Source organism: Leptonychotes weddellii, chromosome 16, assembly GCF_054177405.1.
Source record: "Leptonychotes weddellii isolate Sample4059 chromosome 16, ASM5417740v2, whole genome shotgun sequence".
Taxonomy (NCBI): Eukaryota; Metazoa; Chordata; class Mammalia; order Carnivora; family Phocidae; genus Leptonychotes; species Leptonychotes weddellii.
The window spans coordinates 27,162,765-27,185,852 of record NC_138384.1 but is presented as its reverse complement, the minus strand read 5'-3'; the positions used below and the strand labels follow the sequence as shown (position 1 = coordinate 27,185,852).

The 23,088-nt window shown below is 47.5% G+C and overlaps 1 protein-coding gene across 2 annotated transcripts in view; it reads left to right on the top strand.

Moving 5' to 3' along the window:
* Positions 1 to 21,627, top strand: part of FTO (FTO alpha-ketoglutarate dependent dioxygenase) — a 373,561-nt gene extending 351,934 nt beyond the window's left edge. For both annotated transcript variants that reach the window (XM_006732590.3, XM_031027338.2), the window contains one exon: positions 19,293 to 21,627. In XM_006732590.3, coding sequence (XP_006732653.2) covers positions 19,293 to 19,446 — 154 coding nt within the window. In that variant the 3' untranslated portion in view covers positions 19,447 to 21,627. The remainder of the gene's footprint in view (positions 1 to 19,292) is intronic.
* The last annotated feature ends 1,461 nt before the right edge of the window (positions 21,628 to 23,088 follow it).

The following is a 23,088-nucleotide window of genomic DNA, read 5'->3' as shown; positions in this document are numbered from 1 at the left end:
AAATTGAGGGCACCTGGGTAGCTCAGTCGTTAAACGGCTGCCTTCGGCTCGGATCATGATCCCAGAATCCTGGATCGAGTCCCACATTGGGCTCCCTGCTCAGCGGGAAGCCTGCTTCTCCCTCTCCCACTCCCCCTGCTTGTGTTCCCTCTCTCGCTGTCTCTGTTCTCTATCAAATAAATAAAATCTTAAAAAAAAACAAAATTGAAAACTGATTCAAAATTGAAAACTTCATAAAGTGCTCTTAGACCCCTAGCCCCAGTCTCTGACCTTCTTGCCCATCTAGGTATTTTTCTGTGCATTTACAGATATATAGATGTACTGGGGATAAATACGTGTTTTCTTTTTTCATTTCCATAAATGGCTTTTATGCTAGTACAAATCAATACCCAACTTGGTTGTGTTACTCAATACATCTCATGTTTGGAAATCTTCCCATGTGAGAACACATAATATAAATCTGTTCTATTCTACTTAATTGTTGCAGAGAAGTCCATAGTATGGATATATCATAGTTTAGTATCATTCCCACAATGGCAGACATTTAGGTTGTTTCCAGTTTTAATTTATAAGCAATTCTGCAAAACATCATTATCTGTTTGGAACCAAGATAGTTCAAACAGTTATTTCAACAACATGCTAGCTTTTGCAAATACAGTTTTGAGAATGCTTGTATTGACCTGAGAGCTCAAAACACTTTTTAATTTTCTCTACCAAGCCACATTTCCTTTCTGATGGTAAGGACAAAAACAGTTATGAGGTATTGGGCGTCCTAAGTGCCCCACAAATAAATAGACGTTCCAAACGGCAGTGAATTAAATGTTTTTGGTAGGGGGCAAAGTGATAATCAGCTGTCAGAAAGGCCCAAGTAAAGCTTGTTGTACAAGGAGAGCATCATTATGGTAAGTTTTCTGACCCAGATTCAGAGGTACAGAAGGTCAGACTGTGTCCCCTGAGCTACCCTGCATATGGGAGGAAAACCCTTATTATGATAGCATTCTCCTGCATGGTATTGTATTCTTTCTTTGCCCTACTGGCTAATGCTCGTGTTGTAAAGAGGTATCACTGATTATGTGAAGGATGGTTTGCTGAGTAGGATATGCATACGTGCATGATCTTCTTTTTTTTTTTAAAGATTTTATTTATTAGAGAGAGAGAACGAGTCAGGGGGAGGGGCAGAGGGGGAGGGAGAAACAGACTCCCCGCTGAGCAGGGACCGTGACATGGGGTGTGATCCCAGGACCCTGAGATCATGACCTGAGCCAAAGGCAGACGCTTAACCGACTGAGCCACCCAGGCTCCCCTACGTGCATTGTCTTAATAACCATTCCTTAGTTTCTTACAAATGCCACAGAAGGTATCAGGAAATTCTTTTAAACAGATCAGATCATTTTGCCAGAAGGTTGGAGGGGTCTCATGAAAAGGTTTACCAGGATCTCAGATACTGCCTTTCCTCTGGACTGAAACTAGCAGCTGCTCAGATACCCAACAGTTCCCTCCAGGTTGGTGGGAGCCATAAGGCGTATAGCCAGTCAGATGCATTTGTAGAAGTGCAGAATGAAAACTTCCAATCTGAGTAAGTGTAAATTAAGGATTCTGGACCAGTTTTTAAGTAGTTCCCATTATTCAGGGTTAGGGAATAACTCAAAATTGGCTTAACAGTGTTGTCAAGGAGAGGTTGGCTTTGATGAAAACAAGCAACTGACTTGAGAATGGCATATATATGGAAATTATCCTCCTGGAGTACATGAAACATTGGGTATCTCATATTCTTTCAACTTTGTTTCATGCTCTTAAGTGGCTCAGTTTTTCATCCTATGTCAGACACTCTTATCCTTATCTTATAAAAGGAAAGTTGAGTAATTCTGCCAAAAATTAATAAAACCTAAGAAAATAAATAAATCAGACTTCTCCAAAATTAGAAACATTTGTGCATCAAAGAACATTATCAAGAAAGTGAAGACAACCTACCAAATAAGGACAAAATATTGTAAATCATGTATCTGATAAAGGTTTAATGTCCAGAATATATAAAAAGCTCCTAAAACTCAACAACAAATAGGCGAACTAATTTAAATACAGGCAAAGGACTTGATTAGATATTTCTCCAAAGGAGATATACAAATGGCAAATAAGTACATGAGAAGATGCTTATCATCATTAGTTTTCAGGGAAAGTAAAGCAAACCACATTGACAGACTACTTCACACCTACTAGGATGGCTATACTAAATAAAAAAAAAAAATAGTGTTGACAAGGATATGGAGAAGTTGGAACCCTCCTACACTGCTGGTGAAAATATAAAAATCACACAGTACCTTTGGAAAACAATCTGGAAGTTCCTCAAAAAATAAAATGTAGAATTACCTGCCATATGACCCAGTAATTCCACTCCTAGGTATATACACCCAAAAGAAAGCAGGAACTCGAAACAGATACTTGTACACCAGTGTCCTTTGCAGCATGATTCACAACAGCCAAAAGGTGGAAACAACACAAGGGTCCATCAACAGATAAATAAGTAAAAGGTACTATATGCATACAGTGAATCATTCAGCCATAAAAAGGAATTCAATTCTAATACGTGCTACAACATGGATGAACCTTGAAAACATTACACCAGGTGAAATACACCAGACACAAAAGGACACATATTGTGTGATGATTCCACTTACACAACTATCTAGAAGAGGCAAATTCATAGAGACAGAAAGTAGACGAGAGGTTACTAGCTGCCGGAGAAGGAGGGAATGGGAAATGATTGCTTAATGGGTATGGAGCCTCTTTTTGAGACAATGGAAAAGTTCAGAAATAGTGGTGATGTTTACACAATGCAGTTAATACCACTGAATCGTATACTTAAAGGTAGTTGAGATGGCAGATTTTACGGTATATATATTTTCAGCACAATAAAGAAAGTTAACGGAACCAGATATACAATGTAAGCGTACTATCTACAGTTCCAGAGGTAGCCAATTAAGGACGTAAAAAATACAGAAAACACTATTTTCGGTTATTTGTTGCATAACATATCACTCCAGAGCTAAGTGGCTTAAAACAGCCATAGTCATTATTTCTCACAGAAGACTCTGGCTTTGTGTGTGTTGACTGGGGCTCAGCGAAGGAAGGTTCTTCTGCTGGTCTCACCGGGGATCTGGGTTGCAGGGCTTCTCTCTCTCCAATGGGGTCTCTACAGCCAAGACCCAGCTTTCTTGAGTCGAGGCTCATGACTCCCAAAAGCAAACTCAGAAGCTGTCAGGCTTTTCTAAGGAACTGTTGGAACATCACCTGTGCTCTGGTGTGTTTAAAGCAGGTGACAGGAGTGACTGCCAGAGGCCTGGTCCACTGGGGCCATGGCTGGAGACAAGTTCCCACAAACCCCACTCGCACATGCACGGAATAAGGGCGAGCCAGGTCTTCGCGTACCATCGCAGGAAGCCAACAGATAATATCTGGAGTCGATAAGTCAAGAAACAGCAGTGTGTGCATCTTAGTTAGAGATATGGAAGGGAACCACCATTAGAAACAAGTCCAGTGGTGGGAGACTCTTTCTTTTTTTTTTTTTTTTTAAGTAATCTCTACACCCAGCATGGGGCTTGAACTTAAGACCCCGAGATCAAGAGTCACATGCTCTTTCTCCTGAGCCGGCCAGGTGCCCCTAGGTGGGAGACTCTTGCTTTTACATTATAAACCCCCCGCCCGTATCATTAGATGTCAGACTGGGAATGTACATTGTTTCATTAACATCATAGGCTTTAGAACGTGGCTCTGGGGCCAGAGTGCCTGAGTTCATATCTCAGCCACATCACTCAGTCTCTGACCTTGGGCAAGTTACAAAATCACCTGGTACCTCCGTGTTCCCATCTGTAAGATGGGGATAATAATCGTCCCAACCTCATGGGTTATTAGGGTTATGTGGAAAGACACTGAGAACAAAGGAGATCCTTAAAAAAGGTTTGCTCTTAACCGTTAGGACGTTAAAAAAGAAAAAGCAAGCCCACGGTGAACGCAGTTTCCCGAGACCTGGATTCTGGTCTCTGGACTCTGTCACTAATGTGTTGAGCAAGTCTGTTCACCTCGCCTTTGACGAGGAGGTATGAGATAAGGATGAGATCCTAAAAACAGAGGTTTGTCCAATTTGACGTCTGCAAGGGCTAGCCATGGCGGTCAAAAATGACCTTGCCGGGAAAAGGAGAGCCCCCTCCCTTTTTGGAGAGAGCTTCGGGTTCTTTACAGTTGAACCTGTTCCCTCATCTTCTGACCGTACCCGCTGTGGAGAAATAACTCCCGGACTCACTCGCTGCCTGTCCAGAGACCTCTCTCCTGGGAAAGAACTTTATAAATCATTTTAAGTTAGTGGCCGTGACTCCCAGGTGCTTACATGAGACCAACTGGAAAAGGACATTAACTTGGAACCAATTAAATTGCTTCTCGTCTGCATTTGCTGGCCTCCCGCACGAATCTCTCCCAGAAGGCTGGGCACGTGGTCAAGCCTGGGTGAAACTGTAAAGAAGGTGAGATTGGGCTTCGGAGACCCCCACTTCTCCCTCTCCCCCCCCCAGGGAACGCAGAGCTCACGTGCTTCTCCGTCACACCAGGAAGCTGCGCGATCTGAGCAGTGGCTGAAAATATTCTCCTCCTTAGAAATAAGTTGCGCCGCATCTGGCCTTCCCCTCTCTTGGCCCCACACACTTGCGGCAAGGGGATTCATGGGGCCCTTTCTGGCATCGGTTGGGGGCCAGAGTGAGAACACCGGGCTACCCTGGTGCTGCTCCGTTCACCCCCAGCCCCAGACCGGCCACCTGCCCACGGCGCCCTTATACACAGCCCTGGCCTCGGAACTTACCGGTGGCCGCCTCTGGGCACCGGAACCTTCATGAGTCAATCTCCAGCTAGAAAGTGCAATTTAAATCAGGCACAGCAGGCTTCCCAGGTCCCATGGTCTCACTTGAGCTAACCTATCGGCTGGTGGTGCAGAGAAAGCATAATGGGCCCTCAGTAAGGTATTCTGGGCTCACTCCCACGGGGTCTTGGCTACAGAGCCGTTCTTCCAAAAAAGTGGAAATTCTAACTTAGCAGTCTGCTGAGAAGCTGGGCTCCCTGGCAAGGCCGGGCAGGGGGCAGGAGGTTACGGCAGCTCATCAGGTCCTTGCTGCGCTGTCCCCACTCACCGCTGAGCCCTGGCCCGGTCCCAGCTGACCCCACTCCTGTAATGCTCAGTGAGGAGCCGAACTTCTCCATTAATCGGCCTGGTTGCAGGAGCTGGAAAGGTGACTTGTAACAGGCCTCTTGTTCCCAGCCTCCTCTATAATGACATTCCGCACAAGCAGATGTCCTTTGATTCCTGATGACCTTCTGAATTTTGGCAAATGAGAAAGTGCCCGGGATCCGCAGTGAGGGCCTAAGGGTGTCTTTTTCCTGCGCAGAGCCGAGCTCTCGTCTTGCACCCCACCCCCATCCCTAGCTGGCACGTAGCAAGGACACGGCCTCGCTCGTTTCCCGCCCTGGTCAAAGCCTTCTTCCCGGATCCAGGGGGGCCGTGAGATGAGACGGCCAGTCCTGGTCCATGCTGGAGTATTTCCCAGACGGGACTCCGGGGCTCTGGGGCTGTCTCAGCTTGACAGATGAGAAAATGCTGCCTGAACGCCCTTCCCAAGGTCACCCCACAAGCAAACACTGGGGCTGGGAGAATGAGATCACCCTCGACAGTGAAGGAAGGAACTGCAGCCCCAGCTCTCCCAGTGTGAGACTGGGCCGCGGCCCCTTCAGGCGGCGGGAGGCTGAGACCATCAGTAATGACTAGAGAGCGACTTGGCCCTCTGCTTGCTTTCTCCTCAGAGATGCCCAGGTGGGAGAGTTGTGGTTGTGATGATTACTTAATAAGCCCACCCAGTTAACCACTGGGTTTGGAGGCCACTCTATAACCCGGAGGGGGGCTCTCTGGCTACTCATCCTTCCTTCCCGAGGCTCCGAGGGGCTCTGCCTGCTGGCCACGCGTGGCCCACAGCACGGCCAAGGCTCTGGTTGGGGGACTTCGGAGTGTGGCCTGCCTCCTACTGAAGTGCAATTTTTAAAAAACTCCTTGCAAACCAAGTCACTTTAGAAGCAAACCCAGCACAGACTCAGAGGCCTGTTTGGTCTTCCGTGGCTCTCAGCATATAAGATTACCCTGCTTCCTCAGCCTGAACCCACAGGCCAAGAAGAAAAAGAAGAGCATAAATTAGATGTGAGTTGAGTTCTGAAGATACACATCAGGTGAACTCAGGAATCCAGGAGGCTTCGGCCTTATTTCTTCTTTTCTATTCCATCGCAAAGCAGGAACAAAGCATCAAAGGCATTGGGACGATCAGGTTCAGAGCCCTCCTCCCTCCCAGCTCCCCAGTGTGGGGAGTGGCCTGTCAGCCAGGAAGGAGTCTTAAGGAGGAGATTTGGCTTCATCAACCCAGCACTGTGGATGGGTCAAGCAGAGAAGCTTACTCTCATGAGATGACCCAATTCCTCAAGGAGTCTAGAAGCTTTCTGCCGAGTACTGGGCTAGAGCTGCTATTACTCCCCTGCATGAAACCCTCCCGTACTTTCCCATCTCACTTAGAATAAGATGAGGCTTTACAGTGGCTTCCCAGACCCTGGACTCCTTGGAACCCATCTCCTCCTTCCCTTCGTCACTCTCCTTCAGCCACAGCGGCCTCCTCGCTGTCCCTTAGAACATGCCTAATGGGTACCCCTAAAATACTGTTCCCCCGGAGAGATGGCTGCCACAACTCTTGTGTCCAGCACCCTTCCCCCGCCTCTCCAAAGCATTTATCTCCAGCACAAACGGTCTTAGTATCTATTTGCTTCCATTTTGTGGTCTCATCCTGCCTCCGTTCTTTCCTTCTTCCTTCGTGTAGAATCTTGGTTTTGACAGAGAAAAGAAGAGGGTAGTATATCTCCTTAGAAACCTACACTCACCAGCCCCTCCTGCAGCCCAGGGACTGAGTTCTCATCAGTGAGAGAGAGGTGGAGGGTGGTTGCCTGTCCTCCCTGCAAAGAGGAGGTAAGCGCACATTTTCCCCCCTCTATCCTCTCTCCTGCTCCCTGGGGCTTCCTGGGACTCAAGATGCAGTGGCTGGAGTACCCAGGACCATGAGGTGAGCTTGAGGATGGTCGGTGTCAGCTAAGAACAGCAGAGCCAAAAAGTACATGGAACAGCCTGGGTCCTAGGTATCTCTGGACTGCTGTCCTGTGACCTCCTCCAACTCCTGAGATGCAAAAGAAAAATAAACTTCCATCTCCTGTAGCCACTGTTGTTTCCGGGCCCTCTTGCTGGTAGCTCCATGCAACGTTTCTAACTGATACACGTGCTTATTCTCTGTCCCCCCAGCAGATGAAACTTGGGATTTTGTCCTAGTTCACTTCGATATTTCTAGATCCTGGTACCTCCTAAATATCTGTTGAGTGAATGAATTAGGACTTGCCTGCAAAAGTAGTTTATGAATCAGAGTAACAGTGACTGGGAGTACTTTTCAGTTCAACCAATAGAGGAAATGCAGCTAAACAGAAAAATGCTGGCCTAGCCATGACCTCAGTTCGGGTCCCAGCTTTGTGACTTACTGGCCACGTGACCTGGAGCGAGGCCTCGGCTTCATTGTCTCCCAAACTGGGTGACATCCCTCCTTCCTACCCTCATAGTGAGGGTCACACGAGATAAGGTATGTGGAGGTTAACTATGTGGATATGTAAAATCCCAGTTTTCTAGAGATGGGAGAAACCTTAAGGATTGTCTAGCTCAACCCTTCATTTTACAGACCTGAGTCCTGGTGACCAGAAAGCCACGGCTTTGCCCCAGGTCACAGGGTAAGGTAGTGGCGGGACTGGAGCTTGAATCCCACCCCCCCGACGTTCTTTCTGCCTTACGGTCCTCCTTGTCAGTGGCTAGTCATGGTATTATTATTCCTCCTCTGATTGTGCCTCAGACTTTGACTATCATCACTAGACAATTGGTTGTGTAGCAGGGAAATCAGTTCTATTTTAAAGAAGTAGGTTCAGATGCAAGTTGTTCTCGATCATTTCTGTGCATTCTACTATATTTAATGTGGCTGCAACGTGCCAAACTCTGCTCTGGGCTTGGAAGAGACGGCAGAAATCCCTGTCTTTGGGGAGTTCATTTTACACACACACACACACACACACACACACACCAAATGGTACCAGGTGTTGTGTAGAAAAATAGTGCAGGGAAAGAAGATGGGGAGTGCTGGGCCAGGGGCTGGAGGGAAGGGGGTTGCTGCTGTCTTGGGAAGGGCAGTCAAGATAGGCCTCACTGATTGGATTCTGTTTGAGCAGTGGGGGAGCAAGCCACAGGGAGGCCTTAGGGGGAAGAATTTTCAAGGTAGAAGAAGCAGCAGATACTAATGTCCTGACAGTGTTCTTTGCCTGTTCAGGGAAGAGCACATGAGCCAGTTACAGACCAGGGCAAAGGGAACAAGGGGACAAGCGGAAGGAGGGAGGGCCAGAGAACCCAGTGGGGAAGGGGTAGAGATCACAAAGGGACTTACAATGCACACCATTGTAAGAATTTTGACTTTGCCTCAGCTTTTAAGCCAGCGTGGAGCATAAGCTCATCAGCAGGCTGGTATTGGCATTTCATTTCGGCCCCCCATTTTCTAGTTCTGAATTTGACCACCCCACACTGTCGGTGTTGGGCTACACTGGGTTTTCTACTGTGCGTGCTCTTGACCCGTTAGTGAGTACTCTTTAAAGAAGAGGAGAGAAACAAAGGCCCAGTAGCCTCATGCTCGGAATAAGGTTAAAATAAACCTGAGCGATGTTTCTCGGCATCCCCAAACCAATTAAGCAGGTTACACGGAAGTATTTCTAAAAACAGCGGTACAGTGGAGATAGACTGACAGGTGAGCAGATGGGGAAACCATCAACTCAAATTTATTTCACAGCTTACAACTCAAATGAGCATCCCAAAGTCAGAACAGCTGGCCTTTTATTCTGTAAACCATTGTCCTTTGCTTTGCTCATCTCTCAAGAGTATGAATGGATTAGGCTCCGTTGGCTGTCTGTCTGTCGGTCTTTGACTTTGCTGGCGGGGCAGGCGGGGAGTAGGGTGAAAATCCTTTGTAGGAACCAGGCTTCTGATGTAAATCAGATTTCTCCATAATGCCTGCTTCTTGCATGGGTTATGAAGTTTCTAGAGTCTGCAAATCAATGACATTGGCCCTTTAGCTTTCGTCTGCAGCACTGTATTCATGACCTACGTGACCATTATTATCTGATCGGGAGTAAATGGAATTTAACCAGATAGCCAAAAAGCAAACATCTTCAGATCCGTAAGAAGAAATATATATAATTTTTTTTTAATGTGACAGTCCATGTAAAAATCACAGCCACCTTGAATTTCTGCTTATACGTCGTTCTGGAATCTTTGTGAAGTTTGAGACTGTCCCATGCAAACTTGACTTAAGTTTCAGGTGACAGGGGTGCCCTGAAATTGGGAAAGGGTTATCTTTTGTCCATCATGGTCCCTTGTGGGGTCCTGTGCTGACCGGACAGCGGAGAAGCCGTATTCTCTGGCTGAAAGGAGGGCTTGAGACTAGCCGGTGGGGGTTTCGTTCCAGTAATTGCATCAAACTGGACTTTCTGCCAAGCTGCAAGGAGAGCATTAATACCACTCATTAAGACCTGTGCCTCTCCACTTCCCTCCCAATGGTCGAGTCACTGGCAGAATATATTTTCCTCCAAAGTGTTTGTTTTCATTGTTGCCCTTTAAAAATAATGAGTTCATTCTATTCCCTCGCAAGGAAAGTTGCTCTAGACTGCTTTGAAATTGTATATCTTTTGTCGGGCACGTATCTGCAGTGGTTCCATAGCTTTGTGAGCCAGGGAACCCAACCCGGCCTCTCTTAAAGCTCCTGACCAAGCGGGCTCAGACTGGATACATATAATCGTCCAGCCTAGTTGACCCTTATATTGTTACCCTTGACCAGGTAGAAGTCAGGCAAGTTTCAGGTGACCCTATCATGTGACCAGAGAGCAAAGGTCAGCAGCTCCTAAATGTCGAGCTGTCAAGGTAGCCCATTCATCACTATGATTATGGCACCAGCAAGCCGACAAATGGACCTGGGGATGAAATTGTTCTCAACCCTCCACCCCCTGGCTGTACACCCCAGCGGTGGGCCAAGCAGTCTCACGTATTGAGTGGTTCCCCAGGCCTGTCAGAGTCCCTGAAGGAAGGGAAGGACTGCAAGAGACCTGTCCTGTGTGCCGGATCCCGGGAAGTCACCTGTTGCTTGCTTAAGGGGCCAAGTCGCTTGTCTGCAAGAGCCAGCTCTGAGTCTGGTGTCCTCTGAGATGGACATGAATATAGTGCGAGTTCTTTACGGGCCCACGTGTCGCCCCTCCACGTTCCACTTTAGCTTCTTTGTGGCCCTTTGTGACAGGTTAACTTGGTGCAAACTGGCCTGATCCAAAGAGTCACCTGTGAAAATTCAGACTGACCGGACCCTCCTCTGGAGGGTCTGACTTGGGGCTAGGTGTCTTCGGAAAACCGTATTTTTAACAAGGGCCCAAAGTGATCCTTTTGATGTTGGCATTTTGGAATAGTGCAAAGAGCTTGAGGTTTGGAGTCAGGCAATTTTGCCAAAACCTGACTCTGTCCTTTGTTTGGCTGTGAAATCTAGGACGAGTTAGTTAATCTTCTGGGCCTCACTTTCCATTTTGAGGACCAACGTTAATTTAAATAGATGTATAAAGTACCTGGCACTCAGTATTTATTATTGGCTATTTGTAATGTTTTTGTTAGCATTATTACTATCCCTTTGATCTGAGAGAGACAACACTGGAGGACCATTGGCATAAGACAGAATTTCTTTATCGTTGTCTCCCACAGCAACAAACACGATCTGAAATTTTTAAGCAAGCAGTTTCAGAGGGGTAAGGAGACGTGAGGCTTACACAGTGTCACCACATGGGTTGGGAAGAAGCTGTGGAGGAGGCGGCTGATACCGGCAGTAGAAGGGGAAAGGGCCTGGCCCTCCTGGGCCTGGAAGAAAGTGTGACCGTGGCCTGGAGCCATTCCATCACCAAAACATAGCCCCGATTTTTATACCGGCAAGAGGCTCTTGTGACCCATGTCTCTTCATCTCCTGACCTCCCAGGCACCTTTATCCTTACCCCAGAGTCTTCTCCTCTTTGATGGGGCTTTGCCATTGGCCAGAGAAGCTCTTAGCAGTGTTTGGAGTGGAAAGAAGCCCTTGTTCCATGAGCCAGAAGGGTGGGAAACCCTTATCAAAGGAAATTTTTTCTTGGAGTCCCAAGTTGGAACTCTAAATGTTTTGTGGTTTTTTTTTTTTTTTTTCATTTAACAAAATAAAACCAAAAACGCTGATGGTCATGGTTATTGGGCTATAAAGTATATTAATGTGCCATTTCAGAGAAATCATAGGTAGTAGAAGAATTGGGAACCATGAAAACCACTGTTTATGTGGAAAGTGCCTTTTGAGTTCCAAACGAAGGTGGAAAACACAAGTCATTTCCAGCAGCTGGGCCATGGCCTGTGCTATTCCCTTCTCTTCCCAGTTGGGTAGACAGTATGGACCCACGCTTGGTACCCTGTGAATATGCTGACTGCCTATAAGATCCAGACAGGAGGGTTATCCATGCTGAACAGCACAACGATTTCTGGAAAAAATGGCTAGATGGCCATATGGCTTTAATGGCACAAGCATTCACAAGCATTTTGGGGATATTTGGTTTTTAACCCACCTCAGCAGACTCTTCTGTTAGGCTCTTCACATCTTCCCTGAAGTGTGAACCCCCAGAGTAGATTCTTACACAACTAGAAGTTAAGCCAAGCCTTCTCTCTCAAGTGGTCATGGTTGAAAACTACTACCAACTAGAAAGGTACATTGACCTAAAAAAAAGAAAAGGAAAAAAAAAAAAAGCTGACCTGTGGGCCAAAGTTTGGCTTTTCCTCGCTCTGATGTGTGTTGACTTTACTGATCTGGAAACATTAACATGTGGTCCAGAGGCAAGAGGTTAAAAGCCTTTCAAAGAGAAAGTGAACGTGTCCTTTGTTGAAACTCATTTAGCAGTTGGATTTGCTTAGTAGTTCTGCAGTGGGTAAACTGAGTTCTAGCCATTTAAGAAGCCTCTTTTATAACACCAGCTTTGCCTATCGGTAGATAGGCCATTGCTGCTGTTTGTTTTTAGAGGGGCCCACAGTGCCGTGATGGCCATGACAGAAAGTCCGAGAAGACAAATTTTAAATGTGTTAGCTCACTTCTTTTGAAAGGACTTGGAGTGTCAAGCCGAGATTATTATAAACTGGACCACAAACTCTTCTTACCACTGACGAAGACAGATTATTTGGGGCAAAGCATGAGAAACAGCCCAGTGAGGAGTGGCCGCTCACTCAAGGTTTGATCTGGAATGTCGTGTTCAAGGTAGACCTCACCGAGAGTCAGAATGACGTGTGAAAATCCCTGAAACTGTACATAAAGTACCGTCAGGGATTTAGATGGGATGGTATATGAAAAATACTTAGATTTGAACACCGGAATCCCCCTGGAGGGCCAGATGCTGTGACTCATGGCCCCAAAGAGAATGGGAAGAACAGAGAAAACTTCGTGCCCTCTGTTGGTCTTCTGCTCCCTCCAAAGATAAAAGGCCAGAGAGGAGATGGTTGCCCCCATTACCTCATTACTTCCTGCTGTTCCCATGCTGATCCAGCCAGTTGGGTTTTGCAAGTTAAATGTAGATTTAATGTGAGGCCATACCAGCTGTAGGCTGCGTGAGCAAGGCCTCCGAAGGCTCCATGCTGGCTTATATGGTTTAAGGGAGTGCATTCTGATGGGGCTGATAGCCTAAGACAGACTCCTGTTCATCAGCCGGAATGACGGTCAGCTCCTCCTTGTAAATTACAATTCTGGAAAGAACTCTGACTTGGAGAGAAGTGCACTTTTTTAGTTCACTGGGTATTTTCTGGTGAAGTTGTTCGTTTAGATCACTCCAGTCTTTAGAAGTGTGAGCTCTTTCATTTTTATTTATAAGCGTTACGAGCGCCTCTGGCCAACATTGCATAATCAGCCGGGTTTTTAAAGCAGGACCTGTACTGTACAGAGAGGAAAGGGATATTGAGACATAATTACACATTTGTGTGGTGTTTTACCTATTTTAAAGGGCTTTTATGGACATAGTTGGTTTTATCTTCCCATAACCCGGTGAAGCAGAGAAGCATTAACTTCATGTAACAGCGGAGGAGACGAAGAGGTTGAGCGATTTTTCTCAAGGTCACCCCAGGAATATAATTAGAGGCAGCTTATGCTCCTAAAAGATGAACATGTATCTTTCATTTCTATAGACCATAGATGCTTATGCCGTAAGAACTGCCAAGTCATCAGAGCGAAAAGGAAGTTTTGTCAGTCGTTTGCTGTGATAATAGTTCTTCTAGAACCTGAAGGGAAAAAAAAAAAGTTTTGCTCCTCCTTTTGCCCTGAAATGGTTTGGAATCTCCTGAATATCTAAATTTGGCAAGAACAGCTAAATAGTCTGGGGACGGGGCCCGTTTTAGTCCAAACAGAAGCACATGAGAACAATGGAACGCTGTGGAAGGGGTAGCCAGCCGGATGCCCAGGCCGGGCCCAGCCCCTGCTCCCCCATTCCCCCCTTGTTAACCGTGGGTAAGGCAGCCCTCACTCGAAATGGGGATTGAATACCCACCTCCCCCATCTCTCTCAGGTTGTAAAAAATCAAATTAAGACAGTGCTGTGGATTCAGAGTCTTTTGTTTAAACAGCGTACAAAATGTAATTGTTTTAAGCAGGAGTTGCTCTTTGCTCTCCTGTTTCCCATTAAAGAATTACCTCTTAGGAGTTTATTTTTCTTGTCTCCTCAACGGTGTGTGCCTGGTAATATGTCCCCATCAAGTTCTCATTTTTTTGTATTTTTTTTTAAGCTTGCTTATCTTGATGACTCTCTTAGCAGGAATCCTTTCTCCTGAAATCTATATCACGTCACCAAGAGTTATGGAAATGTTACCTGTCCTTCTTTATTTGTTGCAAAATTTAGGGACAAGGAGGAAGACCGTGTATGTTTTCTTAAAATCAATGGCCAGCACATTACTGTAAAACCTATTGATTAAAAACACAAAGTATGATGTTAGTCATTTAGTCTGTGAAGTGGTGCAATAAGGGAAGAAATTTATCCTTTGACTTTTGCATTAACCTTTTATTGACTGCTTGCATACCCATAATTAACACACACTTTAGCTAAAGTGGTTAATTTTAGCATGGCGACCAGTGTTCACTAATGTAGCCGCCATCCCGATCACCCAGATGCAAGTGTGGCCCTGGGGGAAATCAGGGGTCCGGAGGCCCCATGTGAGTGACACCTGTGGGCAGAGAAGGGGGACCTCTGGGCAGCCTGCTACCGGGCCAGCCAGTGGGACATCTCTCAGTTGCTTCCTGTTAGGACACCAGGTCGTTCAGGGAGAACCATTCCTACGTAGTGAGAGTTTTGCGGGGTGGCTCACAGAGTCCTTGGAATCTCGAAAAAATGTGAATTTGGGAGGGAGAGAGATGACGTGTTTATTATTTTCCTTTGCTTCCTTTATAATGCTTCATGAAAGGGGTCAGGGTTTCTGGGTTGATCCAAGTTTATTTGCTAGCCAAAGAAGCATGAAAAATAGGATTTGCTTTAGGATGGGAATAGAGAGGACAAAGTCGAAAGAGAAAAGAGAACTTTCTTACTGCTTAGGTGGGTCCAGAATGATCTACTCTCCTTGGGAACACTGAGTTTTGGGGAATTTTTTTTTTTTAACTTTCTTGAGAAACGTCATCCAGCTGTGGTCATTGAAACTGGTTTATTTGCATGCAGAGACCTATTTGGATGGTACCAGCACACCCTTGTTTTCTGGATAGGCATTTGTCCCAAATAGACATACCGTTGGAACCAAAACCAAAAGCCAGTGTTTTCCTGCTTTCATACCTGGATGATCCCCGCATACACTATGCTGTGTCAGCAGCAGCATCTCAATTTAGAGACAGGACTGTCCATATCCCCTTGGCAGGCAGGCCCATGGCAATGGATATTGTAGTAAAAAGCAGGGAAATAACTGACAGGTGGGGAACATGTCATCCAGGACTCTGGTTGCAAGTGACAGGAAAACCTAATTCAGTCATGGCTTGTGAAACTAAAAAAAGTCTAAGCATGCCTGGCTTCAGGTGTGGCTTGATCCAGCTACAAACGATATTGCCCAGGACCCAGCCCCTTGCTGCACCTAGCCAAATGACTGTGGCTCTCCCAGATGGTGCATCCTGATAGCTCACAGGAGATAAGAAAGGCTTTTCCTGCAGCTCCCATACCAGTCCTCTGGTTTTGCTCTCCCTCTTGCCCTAGATTGGGTCATATGCCTCCCCCTAAACCTCTTCCTGTGGCTGGGAGAGTGGGATGTGCTCATTAGGATCAAGGTCAAGGCTCTCCTCGGGCTGTAGCGGTGGAGACAGTCCCACCCAAAGCACGTGGCCAGGCATGGGGAGGGGATGGATTTCCCTAAGGGAAAATTTCAGTCCTCTTGGTGGAGAAGGTAGGGATGGACACAGACTGCAAATGTTTGCCGTGGTCAGCATTCCTAAAACATTTCCTAAGAGAACTTAGGGCCCCTTTATTTTGCAAGGAACTCTAGAGTATGTGTGCTAAGAAACAATCTGACTTTCTTCCCTATAAATGCCAAATCAATCTGGAAGAGCCACCGCTTAGAAAGTCCGATGACAGCACCTTTTATTAATTCTAGGTCTTCAGATACAACGGTTGAGTCTTTCTGAATCGGAGCATTTGAGCCTGTCACTGGGAGGTTGTAGCAGCTTGAATACATAAGCCTCAGCGTCCAGGCATATCACATGGTGATAGGATTCAGCCGCAGGCTCAATGTGATTCGAGCCAGAAAGAGCTGCTTCCATATCTCCAGAGCTTCTCCTAGAAAAGAGCCGGTCCAGGGGCCGCCCACTCAGTTAGTGGGTAGGGAGGGCATTGCCACAGGGACGACACAGCTCTATTCTTTTCATTATCATCTGTCCGTCACTAGTCCTCGGGGTGGAAGTAACGGTGGATAATAATATTTAATATCTGTTGAGTGCTTACGATGTTCAGGCGCTGTTCAGAACACCCTGCATGTATTAATTCATTTACCCTTCACAACAACCCCATAAATAAGTACTGTTATGACCATCCTCCTCCTCATCGTCATCCTCACTCCCACTGGACAGGAAGTTGAGGCTCAGCTTGCAAGGGTGAGAAGCCCGCCCGGGATGTCCTGCCCCCAGACAGCAGCAGGTGCCCAGTGTGCAGAGAGCACCCCATTCGCCACGACGCTTCGACCTCCCTCCTGCCCCATCGTAGGAGATGAGCCAAAAGGAGGCAGAACGAGTGATCTGAGCAGGAGGAATTAAAACTGAAAAGGGGCGGAGCGCCTGGGTGGCTCAGTCGGTTAAGCATCTGCCTTCGACTCAAGTCATGATCCCAGGGTCCCGAGATCGAGCCCCACATCGGGCTCCCTGCTCAGCGCGAAGCCTGCTTCTCCTTCTTCCTCTGCCCCTCCCACGCTCATGCTCTCTCTGGCTGTTTCTCTCAAATAAATAAATAGTCTTAAAAAAAAAAAAAGAAACTGAAAAGGGGCTATGCCTTCAAGCCATTCTCGATCCCTTCTCTTTCAGTCCCGCAGTCTGGCATGATGTAGAACCAGACACTAGGATTTGAGGCGGGGGGTGGCCCATCCTCACCCGTAGGTAAAGCATCACCTCAAACAACGAGTCCTCTGCGGGGGCCCTGTCACTACCTTTTGGAAATCAGCAAGGAGCACGGGGCATTAAAAGAAGTTGGAAAGCAACCTTGAAAGCTGTGAATTAAGAGTGTGAAGAGACCCCACAAAGGCCTCTACCTCCAGCCCATGGGGAGCCAGTGAGGAGAGTAGCCAGTCCATCCTTTGCTCCTTTCAGTCATGCTGGCCACCTTCATGTGCCTCCCTCATGCCAGACACATTCCTACCCCAGAGCCTTTGCACACACTGTTCCCTCTGTTTGGATTTCTCTCATCTCATATTTGTATATCCAAATTTGCCTTATTCTTTCTTAAGGACTACAGTATTTTTCATTGTAAGGATATGCCTCCCAGCGCCGGCCTGGGAAGGAAGTCGTTCTCACACCAGCCAGGCCCTTGTTTGGGGCAGGAAATCACAGAGCAGCTTCACCCAAAGGAAAAGCTGGGGGATGAAGTGTATACAACACGGCATCAGCAAACCTGTGCAGCAGGCTTTAATATTTTTAATACTTTCTCAAAGCGAAGGGGCAAACCCATTTGACAGGTGAAAAAGCATCTCTATTGACTTTTTACAAACCTTATGATATTCTAGGTGGATCGACACTTATCATAGGCCTTTAATCTGCCAGCCGGGATAATGTATGCGCAGATAATTTATCCACTGAGAGGTTGAGATGCTCAATTTGGAATAACTTTCCCTACCTAGTAAATTGAGCATTACTCTGTGATCCTGAAGCAGAGAGAGAGCACAATTTGAAAAGCCTTGCCGAGTTCCTTTGTAATTAGTCACAGCTCCCCCTGAATATTAATTTGCCTCCATCCCCTTCATGTGATTTAGAGACCGTGGCTAGAACGACAGAGACGCACCCTCAGAACCACGACCCCAAGAGGCACCGTCTCAAACACCTATCACTGAGAACGCACCCTCTGTTCTTCGGCGCTGTGTGGGGCTTATCAGTGCAAACAGTTTAATATTTATGCTAAGAGGATTGTCAAAAGCAGCTTCTGTTGCTTTAATTCTTATTTTAAATAAATAATGAGAACATTTAAACACATTACTCTTCTTGGGGCCCTGAGGTCAGCTAATCTTATTATTTATGAAGTGATGTGCTACATAATAGTACTTAGTGCATGTTAACAGATGCTATTATCAGGGTCTGATGCGGAGAGCCGAAGATATATTGGAATGTTATGTGTAATGTACGACGGATTGAGTGCATAGGATGCCGGCAGAGCAATTAACCACACGAGAAAATAGGTATAAAGTTGAAGTATGTTTTCCCGTGGGGATCCCCTCACCATTAATAATTCCCCAGAGAAGAAGATGTCTTTTAGCTAGGAACCTACTCTACCATCAGGTTCGGAAATAGGGCCGGGCTCTTCCCTCCTTTGATGTCTTCGTAGTTCGTCCTCCACAGAAGACAGATCTTGGGGATGGCCCCTTTTTAATGGATTTCGAGAACAATGCAGAGAAGGTGGGAGTGGGGAAGGACCCACGCAGCTCCTTCTCGAGTGTACTCCTAGTATTTCTTTTGGGTACACATGCTTCCCCCGCCGTGCGCTCCAAGGGAGTCAGGAAATTGTTCATTTCTTATTGCAATTTGTGTTTCATTCTCTCTGATCCTCATTTTTCTGACGAATAAAGCTAAAGCCACTGAGCTTTCCCAGACCAATTTTAAATAAGCTGGTCTCTCAGAGAGGTAGATGCCTGCCAGGGTGGGGATGATGCCGCCCCAACTTTTTTCCTACAAGGCTATAATTTAGTTGCATATGATAATTAATTTCTCTACTATTGATGAATAATCCATTTAATAAAAACCGTGATTTAAGTGTTTTCCTTAGGGAGTAACTCTTGCTAGCCTTTTAATTTAATTTTGTGGAAGTTTTCCCCACCTATTCATCAGTGGAAATGATTATTAACCTCTATTTGCATATATCCTTATAAATCCGTCTCTCTTTGGAGTGCCTTTTTCTGAGCACAGCGAGCTGGGACACTTGTAAATCTCTAGAATCTCCAAAGTCAATCCCGGCTCGTAATATTGTTTAATCTATTCTTGGACGTTTTAATGCAGTAAATTCAATTTAATCTTTCCCAGTAATCTAGTAATACATCGAAATCCCACAAACATTTAAATCTGATAATGGCTTAATCACACACTTTAAATAACAGTTGAGATAATGAAAAAATAATTCACCATTTAAAAGCCAGAGTAACTGAATTTCCCTGGTGATTGGCTTCTGTGGAGCCACTAGAGATAATACAAAGCTGGGAATTGAAAAAAGAAAAAGAAGTTCCAGCACCACGAAGAAGAGCTCTTCTGTCTTCTAAACACCTGCATTGTGCCTGGTGAGCTCATTCTTTCATTTCATCACTACCATTGCGAAGCATTGTCTTTGGAGTGTGTGGCAGTGTCGTTCCAAACTGCCCATGAATTTGGGTCTTCCAGGAATTTCTTCCCATGGGTTAATTGCCTCTTCCTACTCTTCCAGGTGTCAGTCCCGAATTGCTCGAACCTTACCTGTGGATCAGAAGCCAGAATGTCGACCATATTGGGAAAAGGATGATCCTTCGATGCCTCTGCCATTCGATCTCACAGACATCGTTTCAGAACTCAGAAGTCTGCTTCTGGAAGGAAAACCCTAGAAGGAGCACAAGTCTTAGGTGGAGGAGGAAAAGTGATTTTTGGCTTCCTTCCTCCAACCTTGCCATGGGCTTGGGCAAGGGCAGTATGGGTAGACTTGACCTTTAGATCATAGCACCTGGGTCCCCTTAGAAAGAGTAGGCCATGGAGCCCATGAATGTTAAAATGTTTAAAAATGGCACAGTGTTATAATCTGATTTGGTACGAAACAAGAACCTGCCCCCAAAATACTGTTCCCCACTTGGATTTTTCATGGGAGCCATTCAGCTCCTAAAGGCCGAGGCGGCAAGGGTGGGCCGTCTCTGGCAGATCCCAGCCTACTTTCCACCTTCCCCAGCCTTTTCAGAAACTCTAGAAGACTCTGAAGTCATCCGGGGGAAGACAGAACCTAGATACCATCCCCGCCCCCATTTCTCACCACGCCCTCTAGAGGCTGCGCTGTCCAATATGGTAGCCCGTAGCTGGGTGTGGCTTCTTAAATCCAGTTTCCATTGTAATTAAAAATTCCGTTCCTCAGCTGCTTAATAAAGCCACACGTGTCTGGTGACTCGTGTATTGGGCAACACAGAAGCAGAACATTTTCATCATTGTGGAAAGACCTGTTGGATAACGCTTCTCTAAAAAGTCTGAGAGCAGGAAATTCTCTTCTCCACTTGTCTGTAGCCACCATCCCCGGAGGTGGAAGGAATGAAAAGAGAAACGCGTCATTGGAGAGCGGCCACTGTCCCTTCTGTGAGCCTGACCTAAGTAGAAGCCCGAGTTATGAGTTCTGTACTCTGCCCCCAGGAATGAGGAGGTGGTGGAAATTAAAATACACCTGACGTCTGTCATTGGGAAGTTTCCCTGAGCTAACGAAAGAGACACAGCCCTGTTTGCATTGCTTCATGGATTTAGCCCGCACATGCATTTTTCTAGAATTCCCTCATCCATGTGTAATGACAGGTGGGATCGAGGCCCGAGGAGCCCCAGTGCCCCGTCCTGATGACATCCATGCATCAGAGAGGCGACGTGTATGCCCTGGCTTTAAAGTGCCTGGATCAAAATGCACACTGGCTCCGTGACTTTTGGCGTGTCCCTGTGCCTCAGTTTCCTTACCCATATGACGGGGATACTAAAGGCACCAACTCACAAGGGGAAGAGTAAACAGAATAACCTAGCTACAGGTGTAGAACAACTTCTGACAGGTAGTTAGCTACCCAATAAATATTAGTATTCTTCTGTATCCGTGAGCTGACCCAATGTAGGCGTCCTCCCCTCCTTCTTCTGCCCTCGTGCTGATTTTGTCTCGTGACGCCATTGTCACATCTCTCCCTTTCTGGCTTGGCTCCTGCCCTGTGGTGACCCCAGAAATCGCGAGAATAGTTAGCCCCTCACCCCAGCCCGGGGCCTTCTCGTAGTGGTTTACCGTAGTGTGGAAGCTGAAAGGCTCTTCTGCCCGCTGAGGGGGGCGCACGGAGAAGCAGACTCTCTCCGGCCATCAGAATCCCCCGGGTTCAAGGTGGCGTTCACATCCATGGAGCTGGCTGACCGCCGAAGGGCCGCCTGACACAGAGCGGCCAGGGCTTCGTGGTCTGGAGCCTTGGTTCCCTCGGACCACGCATGAATTCCCTGATGCCCTGAGCCCCGTCGGTGAAGGAGAGAGGGAGCGCGGCCTCACCGGGCTGTCGTGGAGATGACACGCTTTCCGGGAGGTACGGAGCGTGTGGCACCGAGAAATCACAGCCCCGGCGCCCGGGCCGCGTAGCCTCTGCTGCTGTATTTACCGCCCGCGCTTGTCCTGTGTTACGTTTCATGAGGTGCCCATATTCCGGAATTGGGAGATTCCCTACAAAGTACCAACGTGTGCATTCTCTCTAGAACTCAGAACATCTGGCAGCGCTCGCCCTCCGTCCTGGCGTGGCAACGAGCTAGGTGGTGTCTTCTCGCTCTGGGGGGGGAGACGTGAGCCCTCCCTGGCCCCGGGTGCTCCTTGTTATCATTTATCATCACCCTGACCCTTAGTGGTCAGCACTCTCTACACCTGCTTGCTTGCACCCCTACGGTAGAAATAGGTAATCATGTTTAGTGCTTTTCCCGATGTGTGTGTTAATCTTGAGCTCTATTTGTGGACTCCTTGTAGTAATGTCTTGTACGTGATAAAACATTCATAAACAATAAAAATATTAAAAGGATAAGATAAGAAACTGAGAGAGGTCCTGCTCTTTTCCGCTCGCAACGCTAGTGGGTGGGCCTGCTTCCTTGGCTTGGGTGGGGTTAGGCGGAGATGGTTCTCGAAATCCTCCAGGCGGGGCCAGGTGATGCACTGCCAGGGTGGGAGAAACCACTACCTAGAGTGAATCCGAAAGGTGAGATCTCGTTTTCGCAGAAGAGGTGATGGCTTTCAGCAAGGGTGAGCTCGGCGTGGGTGAGGATGACGTATGCTCTGCGGGGAGGTGTCAGGTGGGTAGAAGGAGGGAGACAATATGAAGGGGGCTATGGGGGGGCAGTGGCCATCAGCTCAGTTCCTGCAAGGCCAAAGGAAGGCCTGTTGCCCCTGACAGCTAGGGGAGGACTTTCCTGGGAACACGGGCCACCTGTGGGGTTGAGGGAGTGGACAGCCTGGCCCCCGGACCACCTGGAGTCAGCAGGCCCCCCACCCCTTGCTTCCTGCCCGGCTTGCCCACCCCCTGGTCCCAGCTCTCTGGAGAGGTCCCTATGCACTAAGATGCTCCTGACCTCCCCTCCCTACTGCCCTCCCACAAACCTTCCTTGACCACCTAGCACCGCTCAGCGGGCTTGGTGAGCCCTGGACGTCCAAGGACCCGTCCCTGCCTTCCAAGGGCTCCTCTGTGCCAACCCCCATACCGAGTGCTGGGGACACGCAGTGACCAAAATAGTAGGGAGACAGATGGTAAACCGGCAAATCAGTAACAAGACGGTTTCAGATGGTCGTAAGTGCTGGAAGGGAGCCCACTGGGTGAGGTGGGGGACACAGCGTTGCTGGGGACTGACGAAGGGTGGCTCAGATCAGGAGGTCAGGGAAAGCAGGGGACGGGGACGTGCACAGGAAAGTGCGGCAGTCAGGTGCCCAAGGAAGAAACCGGCCACCGCCGTGGCCGAAGCAGGGTAACCAGGAGTGGGGGAGATGCAGCCTGGGGGGCGCGTGGACCTGGTTCCAGGCACCGGAGAAACACCCACGGGGTCTGCGTGAGATGGTGCCGGCTACCCCGGACTCCAGGGTGTCCCCGAGAGAGCAGACGGTCCGTCCAAAGGCACAGCGTTCTAACTGGGACTCCCACGCGCTGGCCGAGACCTTGAGATGGGGAGGTTGTGCTGGGGGCCCCTCCGGGTGCATGAGGGGTGCCCCGCCCTGCTGCCTCACCCCAGCAGCTCCTGCGGCCCCAGCTTCCCTGTCAGGGGAGCTTGCTAGACAGAAAAGAGCGGGGTCATGGCATCACTTGTGACACAATTTTAGTAATAAGCTTCTAAATCCGTCACCAACTGAATTGAGGGATGCTGGAAATGAGATTCCACAGGCCCTATTTAATGGACACCCCACCTTCAGCAGAAGGGTTTTTGCCTGTTTCAGAGGAAGGTTATTTTCGAATGCAACTGGTTTTTGGTTTGTTTTTTTTTTTCCCTTCCCTGCTCTAGTTAAGGCTGAT